The following is an 11,267-nucleotide window of genomic DNA, read 5'->3' as shown; positions in this document are numbered from 1 at the left end:
CACATCCACTGCGTCACATCTAACACAATTAACAGGAAGTTTACACTATTGAATGCTGGGAACTTTCCATGTTGAATACCATACCAAACAATAAACAAAATTTTGCGAGGGCCAAGTTATAACCGCTCGATATTTCAGCGGTTTGTTAAAATGGACGAAGACGATGTAGGGCTGTCATCTAAGAAGAAGGTAACGTATATGTGCCAAGGATGCTGTAATGCTACGTATAACCCTTGGGTTACTAAGTCATCTCAATTTTATCGATTATTTACTATGTGAATTATTATACAGTAGATGTAGTATGCGGTACTTGGTTGGAGTGAAATTGTAAGAGTGCACGCAATCATTTAGTCTGAGATTATTCATAATAATCATCATTTAATTATCATTCATATTTGTGTATTTTGATATTCAACAGGCACAGTAACTCAGTAATTTTATACGCAATGTAAATAGCAGGAAGGATAGATCTAAGCTCATCTTGCTCAGATTATTAAAAGATCAGTTTCTCGAGATCAACATTCTTCTGTTCAATTTCCCTGAAACATCTTTCTAGAGTTAAATCTTTCTTTTTATTTATTATAGAGTAGCGCACGAAAAGGCAGGCGTGCTAGACCTGCTACTCCTCCCAAAGATGAAGTTCCTATGTCACCAGATATCATGGATGATAGTGCTGATCTGAATGGAGGAGTCCCTCTTCAGGTATGTAAGTTGGGTTTATTGTGTTAAAGCCTAAGCCTTAGGAATTTAAATAGTGGAATATTTGCCAGTAGAAGTTAAAGTAATTAACAGAAATTCAGAACATTTTATGCCAAGAGTATAGATAATAATAATAATAATAATAATAATAATAATAATAATATGCTCAGTAGTAGTTTGATTCCTTACAATTTGACATATAAAAACTGATTTTTTTTTTTATACACAAATATCGGTCTCTAAAATATTGAAGAACTTTGCCAGTATATGGAATTTATAAGTATATTTGCTTCTTATGTGTCAAGTCTATGTTAATTTCTATGGAAATTTATATTGACTTGTTTATAGGAGTCTGCTTCTCCCCCAAAGCCGTCACGCAGAATGTCTGGTTGGGGTGATGATATAGGACCTTCTAAACAACCAAAAGGAAGGTAAGGAGTATAAAGGCCGCCCTCCTTCTGTCCACTGTAATTTTATCTATTCCTGTGTCAGCTTTGTCATAAGCAATTATTATAGTTAAATCGTATAAAATTATAATGTATTTATATACATTGTGATATTAAATGATTTTGGAACCCAAGAATATTGTTTTTGGTATGTTTGTTTTAGGGTTGTTGTTGTTGTTGTGTGTGTGTGTGTGTGTGTGTGTGTGTGTGTGTTTGTATGCTTGCGTGCATACATGTGTGCATGTGTGTGTGGTTTCATGTTTGAGGAGAATGGGTTGCACTGTTTCTTATTCAACCTGTTCTCACATCATTTGTTTTAATGAAATATTTGATTACTTCACTGCCCAATGGTGCCTTTAATCAGCTACCATTTTTGCAGCCAGCAGTGAAGCAATAGATTTCATTTCTATTCAAACAATTTTTTCTTATGAATTGCAGAAGGCATGGAATACAAGAAGAATTTATTGAAGAGTAAGTTCTGCTTAGAAGTAGACAAATTAATTGTTTCTCATAATAAGTTAACTTCCATGATTTATTCCCCAAATAATATGCACTTTGATATGAAAATCTGATTTTCTTTGGTTCACCATTGATTTTCCTGCTAATAAGTTAATGTTTTCTGAATGCTTTCAAAGGATGTTTTAACAATTATTTTTCAGTAAGTGTAACAGCTATATTGACTTCTTTGTTATATTCTTTATAAGTATTGTTTTTATTCCAGTGAGAGGTTACGACAGAGCTACAGTCCTGAAAGAGAAGATTCAGATAATGGTGAGTTAAGAAAATTTTTGATTACTTTTTGAAACACACTTAAAAAAAAACATTTATATAGGAAAACAGAATGAAGATATGTCTAAAATGTCTAAAATAACCTGTGTAAAAAGACGAGTAGATTCAATTTTTAGAAACTAAAATGGCAATTAGCTGTTGAATGAAAAACATTGATAAGTTTTATCATAACGACAAGGTCTGACATTTCTCTCTACATCTACATCTAGATCTACACATGTTGAAAAGCACTGTAGGTCACCCTGTCTTGATTGTAGTAAAAATACTCATGCCTTGAATACTGATTGAACTAAATCTTATAATTTCAGATATACCAGTGATTCCAGACCTGGATGATGTGCAGGAAGAAGATATCACCACACAAGTAGCACTTGCACCCAAGTATGTGCCTAAGTGGTTTTTTAGAGTGAATTATACTTAAAGATATTTGAAAATAGCTCAGGTATTGTTGGTACACTAAGTCTGTTGCTCTCTCCAGTGGTAAAATTTGCTTGCAAATCAGTGATTTACAGTACAGCATATATAGATGTTATGGATTATTATATAATAAGCATAGAATATGATCTTATATCAGAGAATATGAGGTCTGATAAAATTCACTATTGACAAAAGACCAATTATATCATGTTTCTGAGACATGCAAAAGAAGATGTAGACCTCCACCCAAGTCAGTTGTATAAAACGTTTATCTTAAAGCAATGTTGATATTATATAAATTGGTGTTAATTTTCTCTACCATTCAGCAAAGTGAACAGAGTAGCAACATACAGGGAACTAGACAATGACCTTCTCAGACATGCAGCATTCCAGACTCTAGTAAGTATCATGGCACCAAGGCAGTGGTCACATCAGGATTGACTTAGACTTAAAATAACAAAGTTGACACAACTTGCCTGTAAGATCACACAGGAAGCAATATTGCTCCTTAGACCCTTTTTATCCCATGTTATTAAGCAGTCTACTATCTAGACATCTGCTTGGCTGTTTGCCCATTTAATTTTATTTATTTATTTTTTTTTTATTTTTTTTTTATTCACAAAAAGACAAACAAAAATACATATGTAGACACACACACTAACACACACACACACACAATAACACACACAAGACATTCATTATACATTAAGTAAACATGTAGATAGCCGGACTACGTACGAAACAGTATATTACAAGTGATGCTGCACATAACAAGATACCAACATTTTACATTTCACATAAGAAATTAGCGAAAAAGTAAGGTAAATTTATAAGTGGAGAAACTAGTCAAAAATAGAATCCCAGGTTCTCCACTCTGTAAGAAAATGGCCTAATTGAAGATTTTTTTGAGAAACATATTTTTCTAATTCGAATTTTGTTTTGATATATAAGAGAAGGGAAGGGAAGGTGGGCTGCATTTTTCTTTTAAAACAAGTATATATATAAAATTTGGAGACAAGAATAATGTAATTTAGAGGCTTGAAATTTGTTTTGGATACTCCAAAAAGTATATTTTCATCATAGAGTGTAATTCTTTCATCAGTTTTGTTAGCAATCAAGCGTTCCATTTCAGTCCAAATGTTTCTTATTCGATAGCAATTTAAAAATACATGTCGCAAATCTTCCCTCTCCGCTCCACAGATAAAGCATTTCTCTGACACCTCAATACCAATTCTTTTCAGGTATGACCTAACTGGTAAGATTCTAAAAATTATTCTATATTGGAACCATTGAAGTTTTGTTTCTCGTGTAACATAGAAACAATTCTCGTAAACATACTTCCAAGTGATATTTATATTTAGATCTAGGTTCCATTTCCTTTCGTGTACCAAGTTTTCAGGAGCTTCACTCATGAGAGCCTGATAGAAATCTTTACACCCATTTCGACTCTTTATAAGTAGCTGAACCGGCTGAGGAACATAAGGAAATAAAATATCTTCAAAAATTTCTTCATTGTTCTTTTCTTTTAGCCTACATTTTAAACTGTTACGTATTCCAAAATATTTTAGATCACATACTCTTTGAAATCCAAATTTCCTTTCCAGTTCAGCTTTGGTTAAAAATTTTCCTTCGTTGAAAAGATCGCCAATTATTCTTATACCCTTATTGTACCATTCTTTGTCCAATATTGATACCCCACCCAATTTTACTTTTCTATTATACCACAGAGGTTCAAGAGCAATATTGCTATTCATATCTTCTATACCGTATGTTAAATCTTTCCAGGAGATAATGACATCTTTCCAAAACCTGTTATTGCAATTGCGTAAGAGTATATCTAAATAATCATTTCCATAGTCAAATATATTCCAAATAGATTGTAAATCAAAGGTGCTCTGGAGAATAGTGTTATAAACGTTATTTTTAAGGTATAGTCTTCTTATCCATGTACATTTTAATGCCATTATGAATTTACTTAAGTCTGTCATTTTTAGGCCACCATATTCATAATCCTTTACTATCTGACCTCTCTTTACCTTATCAATTTTGCTACCCCAAATGAATTGGAAAAAAATGGAACTTAGTTTTTTTATGAATACTGGATCTGGATTTGGCAGAGAAATGAAAAGATGGTTCAGCATTGGGATGATAAGGGTTTTTAAGATAGTAATTCTACCAATAGGGGTAAGTATTCTTCTATTCCAATGCCGAATCATACCCTCTACCTTCGGGATTTGTTTATCAAAGTTTAAAGTGACCATATCGTTTAAATTTACCGAGAATTCTATACCTAAGAGATTAAATTGAGTCGAACCCCAATCAAGTTTCCATCTAACGTGGTGAAAAACTTCCCGACTATATTTTCTTGAGCCAATCCACACTGGTTTAGTCTTGCTATTGTTGATATGGAGACCTGAAATTTTTGAGAAATAGTCTAATGTACGGAAAGATTCTAAGAAAGAAGACCTATTACCATCTAATATAAGGGTGGTGTCATCAGCATACTGGGTTATTTTAAATTCGGTGTCACCAAGTTTTATTCCGCAAATATCTTTATTATTCTTTATCATGATTGCGAGAATCTCAGCACAAAGCAGAAAGATATAGGGAGACAAGGGGTCCCCTTGACGACAGCCCCTCGAAATTTTGAAAGGCTCCGACAAGTGGCCGTTTTGTGTAACAGAGGCCTTGCTATCATAATTAAGGATATGAAACCACCTTTTTATAGTTTCCCCAAAATTAAAAAAAGTCTAAAACTTTATCAATAAAGCCCCAATCTACAGAATCAAAGGCCTTTTCAAAATCGATAAGAATGGGTAAAGCAGGAATATTTTTCTTTTCTGCGATATGCATTAGATCATAAATTAATCTTGTATTTTCCCCAATATATCTTCCGGCAATAAACCCGGACTGAGAATTAGAAATAATTTTATCAAGATAGAGTTTCATTCTTTCTGCTATGCAGCCCGAGATCATCTTGTAAATAACATTTAAAAGGGTTATAGGCCTCCAATTTTTTATAAATTTTCTGATTTTATCGGCTTTTGGAATACAGGTAATAATCCCAAGATTTTGACTCGCCATCATTTTCTCATTGATGAAAATTTCATTAACTGCTCTAATTATAAAACTATGTAAATCATTCCAAAAAAATTTATAAAACTCTGCAGTAAAGCCATCAGATCCAGGCGATTTGTTATTTTTCATTTTTTTCAGCACCCTCAAAAGTTCCTTTGAGGTAATTTCGGTTTGTAAATATTCCTTATCAGGCTCGCTTAATTTGGGGACATCTAAATTTGCAAAAAATAATTCTAGGTCTACCTCTTCTAATTGATTAGTTTTTGACGAGTAAAGGCGTTCATAAAATAACTTTGCTTCATTTAGTATAAGTTTTTGATCAAATATTGTTGTTCCGTCTGGTAGTTCTAAATTCTGAATAGTTTTATTGACATAATTTCTGGATTCAAGTGAACAAAAATATTTCGTAGGCTTCTCTCCTTCCTCAATCCATCTGCATTTTGCTCGGACGAGGACTCCTTTTAGTTTTTCTTGTCTGATATTTTTCAACGCCTCCCTCTTAGCCTCAAGTTCGTCCAAAGAATTTTCATTTGGGTGGTTCATTTCCATTACATAAATTTCTCTTTCTAGTTCTAATTCTTGCCTGTCCCTTTGTTTTTTCTTGAAAGAGGAATGGGAAATTGTCATTCCTCTAATTTCCATTAAAAGCATTTCTAAAAATAAGGAGTCATCAATAGTGAAAGATATTTGTTCGTTTGGAATTTCTGTAATATTTTCTTCGGCGTACACCGGAACTGCATATTGAACTTTTGTTCTCTTAATTATGTCCTTCACTTTACTCACATAATCCTCATCTTTTAAGAGGGAACTGTTAAATACCCAAGTGCCTTTGCCCTTAATAAATTTATTTAGCTTTAATTCTAAAATTACGGGTGAATGATCAGATCGGTATGATGCCTTAATAGAAATATTAGAAACTGAATTTTGAAGGTTATCCGCAATTAAAAAGAAATCTAGTCTAGCCTGCCTTCTGGGATTCCTTCTTCTCCATGTGAATCTCCTCTCGTCAGGGTAGAGAAGTCTGAAATAGTCAATTATATTTAGGTCATTCATAACTTCAAGTAATTTTTGCCTAGCTCTGGGGTTATTCACATTTGCATAATTTTCTGTGTCTATATCAGGGTTTAAAGTAAGATTAAAGTCACCACAGATCAAGAAATTTTCATTATTAAAGTCTATTATTATATCTCGTACCTGTTCATAAAAATCTGGAGTATCCCTGTTCGGGCCATAAATGTTGATTAATGTGAATCTTTTTTTTTTCTATATTTACATCAAGAGCTAAAAGATTGCCGTCGTTTGTTTTAAATTCCTTAAGGTACTCGAATTCAAAATTATTATTTATTAAAATTACAACACCCCGAGAGTTAGTAGAAAAGAAATTAAAATATGCTTTGTAACCCCATTCTGATAAGATCCTTTTTTCTTCATGACTGTCAAAATGGGTATCCTGCAAACATACTATATGATATTTCTTTGATCTGTAGAAGTGAAAAATATCTCTTCTCTTTGTAGAGTCTCTCAGGCCTTGACAGTTAATAGAAGCGATCTTAATTGAATTCATGCTAAGTGGTAAAAAAAAAAAAAATCCTGTTAGTAAACATAATACACTGCTATTCACGGGCATACGATGATTAGGTACATTTTTTATGTTATTGAAAGAGAATATGCTCGAGTACAGCAATGATAGTATGACTGAGAGAAGTATTCTAGTTTGACATTCCTAAATCTAACATGCCGTGATATACATGTAAGAGTGTGCCTTTCTTCACAATAGAACAAAGATAGGAAGCTAACAGTGAGCATCTCATAGTAATGTGCTACCAACCATAATTTTACGCAAGCATACACAATCACACACACACGCATGAATGAATAATTTCTATACCCTTGCACAGGGGACATAATAGATACAGTACAACCGGAGTGATGTCTACTCAGGTCTTGCAGCTCAAGCTGTGTCAGCCAACCAGATAATAGTCATCAAGGAGAAAGTAATCTGAAAAATATTACGTACAATAAATATACATATGGCTTCTATATTACATTATTGGTAAATTAAACACAGTGTATTGTTCAGGTAGAAGAAGCAAAAAGTTACAGTTATTTCGTTTACCACAGTTCATAAGTACACTGTATTCAGTCTACTATTTACATTGTACATGTAGGTGGATTATGAGCCACGATACTTCTTTATTTTTTCTTCTATATTGTCAAAAAGGTCAAATTTAATTCTTTTCCCAGTGGACTTTTGGGCATAAACTCCTCCATTGTAGAACCAGACATAGTCCACTAATCCAGTCTGCCTTATTTTGGACATAAGGGCCAGGTTTGCCCATTATAAGTTTGAGTGAAACCTGATGTCAACATTGATCTTTTGTCAAAGTAAATTTACGCATGATATATGTTAAATTTTTGGAAATGTTTTAACTTATACATTCATAACAGGCAGTCAGCTTGTATCTGCATTGCATTTCAGAGATTTTTGAGTACTTATATATATATATATATATATATATATATATATATATATATATATATATATATATATATATATATATCTTTAAACAGTTTCAACTTGATTTCTCAGAGATTGGAGAAATTAAATATGTTATATCTTTTTACTTATGCACTGTGTGAGATTCACAGATATTTGATCAGCATTTGTTGAAAATTTCAGTTTTACAAAATGGTAGGCATTGATGCAACCCTGTGTGGAGACTCCATGATCTACCCCCTTTTGCTTTATTTCATTCCCTGTCATTCATTTATACTGTTTTGATTTTTTCTACTGTTGTGCTGTAAAACTCTGAAAAAAAAAAAGAAAGAAAACGAGTGACTTCACTATGTCCTGACTATGACAGAATGTTTTCTATGTCTGTTAAATGTTTTGCCTCATTTGGAATTTCATTTATTGAATATACCACTTCCTACCTCAAAATAAAGTGATTAGTTACTGACCAAGGTTGCTGTCTTAATCTTTTAAGATGCTGTATTGATTTTCTTGTGATTTTTGAACTTGTTTTTGTTTATATTTGTGTGATATAAATTTGTTATATTGATTTCTAAAAAGGATTAACTTATTATGATTGGCATTAGAATGTGAAAGATATTAAAAGCACCTGCACCAGAACCTATAAGATATATGGCATCACTTTATTACTCATAATTGCTTAAAAATATTAGAATTCATCTAAATTGTTCGGTATTGTAGTTTTGACTTGTTCATTCAGCCTCTATCTTTTATGTCTTAAAAGCCAGCAATGTTGAAAAGAGACTTTTTGATTGTGTTTTTTTTCTCCCTAGGATAATGAGATTGATCTCAAATTACTGACCAAAGTTTTATCAGCAGAATCTGAAGTCATTGAGGTAAGACTATTCAAGATATGAAAACTGTTACTGGATCTATCTATATAATGTGAAATATTTCAGTAGAATTAATTTGCAAATTTACAAAATTCACAAAATAAATGAATGAATAAATAAAAGATTTCATTTAATAAAGCTTTTTAAAATTAATAAAGGCATATCTTTGAAGGAGGAAGTGTTGAATAAGTAGGAGTTGTAGTATTTAAAAAATACCTGTCATCTCATTTTCAACAGGAGGATAAACCGTGGGACTGGGACCAATTATTCACAGAGGTTTCCTCAGAACTAATCAATGAGTGGGAAGCCAGTGAAGTCAAAGATTCGGATCCAACTGCTGCTTGACAGAGAACTAGATGTTTAATGACTTTGATCTTTGAATTAGTCCAGCGACTTGTGGATAGTGAACAAGGGCATTTTAATCAAAGAATCTGTTACTTTAACAGAATTATCTCTTGACATTTGAAGTTCTTTTTTGTAACTTTTTTTACAACCTCATATATGTAAAAAAGATTGAATCACGTCATTAGTCAAGCAGTCCGTCCACTTCAGCTGAAATTTTGCTGAATTTCATATATTGCTCTCTGATTGGCATTTCTTCATTCTTCATTCAATCTCAAAAAATTCTTCTGCCTGCATTAACAATATCATAATTCATAATTGATAATTTTATGATACTTATTTTATTAAAAGTATGTCACATACTTGATGTGGTCAATCTTGTGACCAGGTATATTGTGTTACAGGTTCATTCTTACAATAAAGAAATTATAAAAACGTGTGAGTGTTGTTTGCAAGATGAGTATTTATCACAATTATTGTCACTGAAAAAATCCTGTTTATTGTCCACTCTATTTTTGTCTTGGAAGGACTTTAGATAAAGAGATATATAATTTCTTTACTTTTTATGTCTACATATCTTGCAAATCTTCTTATCTTCCCTATCCAGACCTTTACAAACTCCTTATAAAAAAGGTAAAACTCCTCAAATAAAAGTACCAGATGTCTTTGTTTCCATCTGAAAATTAAAGGAAAATATAACCAATCATTATATTATTAGAATTACAGTACTGAGATAAAAATGTTATGAAAAATCAACCTGAGTGTATGGAAAGGCTGAGCAATGATTGTCAGTAAAAAAATTGCCTTAAAAAAATCAATGTGACATGAAAATCCTGAGTAGGCTATTCTTTAATATGGGCTTTAAATATGAGATATTATTATAATAATGATTTCTAAGGTTTAATAAGTAGCATTAATCTATGTTAAAATGGGTCATTTATTTAAAACATGAAAAAAGGATGTGCATTCTTAAAAACAATGGAACACACACACGCATCTTTTTATATATATACTATTGGTTTGAAGCAAGAAGATTTGCATATAAGAGAAAAATGAGTTTATTTTTCAATTTTGGATCATTTGAAAATTTTGAAATAAATTTTAAAATAAATTTGTTCATTTACCTTTTATTTGATGTGTTATTTTTCATATCAAGGTGAAATTTTACTGCCTGGGGCCAGTTTTACATGTCCTCCCTCCTGCTGCATTTTAGTGCTTATTTTGACCGACTGGCGGCAGCACCTTACGGGTCGTGTCATTGTCACTGGAAGGCTATGCCATTTATTAATGTACCCAGATTTTTTTATATTGCCTTGAGTAGAAGTATTTAAACCTGAAGTGTTGTGTTTGTTGAAGCATGGAAAGTATTTTTAAGAGAATTAAACGTCACGATGGAAGTGAATGGGATTTTTAATAGTGGTTTGTGACCTAATGGGAAAACGTGCAAGCGGCCAGTGCACAACAAGTAGGCTACTACACCTAGCTCTTGCCTTTAACGGTGTACGAGTTTGGCTTAGACTTGAAGACAAACGTGAGCAATGTATCCAGCCCTATGTGATTAAAGTTAGAATTCAACCTGTGTACAATTGCTGCATTGGTGAACGAAAGTGTCGGGAGTGGGGGAGGGGGGGGAGTACGTACATCACTTGTACTTACAGGGGGTAGCACAGAATATCGTCAATATTTAGGAGTGCCAACGCATGACTTTCGTGCTATTTCTTTTAAATAGTGTATTAGAGGCCGGAGGGGAGAAGCACTTATTGCGCATATAAAAAACCATAAATATGTATGGATACTAACGCATCATGAAACTTCGTGGTTTTTTCTTTGGGAAGGGGGGTGGGGGGGGTACGTGCATATACACATTCACTGATTTAGGATGAATGTAAGGTTGTAGTCTAATTGTCTCATACAGACTTAGTCTTTTCACAATTTGTATAGATGCATGCTTTGTGTATTATTTCTCGTATTTCAGAATCTGTCATACCATGCAGTACATTATGTGAAATGTTAATTTTCAGGATTCATATAATTTCTCCAAAGTTTTCTCTGGTCACTATGGCTCTGAGTTCTAGGAAGTAAATGTATTTACAAGTGCAAGGATTATGCGGCGCACCCTCTCTGTCTGCA

The 11,267-nt window shown here is 32.7% G+C and overlaps 1 protein-coding gene across 1 annotated transcript; it reads left to right on the top strand.

Annotated features, from left to right (window-relative positions):
- Positions 1 to 18: 18 nt before the first annotated feature.
- On the top strand, positions 19 to 9,576 carry LOC106153959 (intraflagellar transport protein 43 homolog A). The gene is made up of 9 exons (XM_013528121.2): positions 19 to 189; positions 586 to 702; positions 1,048 to 1,130; positions 1,584 to 1,616; positions 1,867 to 1,916; positions 2,243 to 2,315; positions 2,678 to 2,750; positions 8,736 to 8,798; positions 9,033 to 9,576. The coding sequence occupies exons 1-9, from the start codon at positions 151 to 153 to the stop codon at positions 9,138 to 9,140; spliced, it is 639 nt and encodes a 212-aa protein (XP_013383575.1). The 5' UTR covers positions 19 to 150; the 3' UTR covers positions 9,141 to 9,576.
- The last annotated feature ends 1,691 nt before the right edge of the window (positions 9,577 to 11,267 follow it).

Source organism: Lingula anatina, chromosome 2, assembly GCF_051362555.1.
Source record: "Lingula anatina isolate TDL-2025a chromosome 2, LinAna3.0, whole genome shotgun sequence".
Taxonomy (NCBI): Eukaryota; Metazoa; Brachiopoda; class Lingulata; order Lingulida; family Lingulidae; genus Lingula; species Lingula anatina.
The sequence above is the reverse complement of the archived record's forward strand: the minus strand, read 5'-3'. Positions and strand labels throughout refer to the sequence as shown.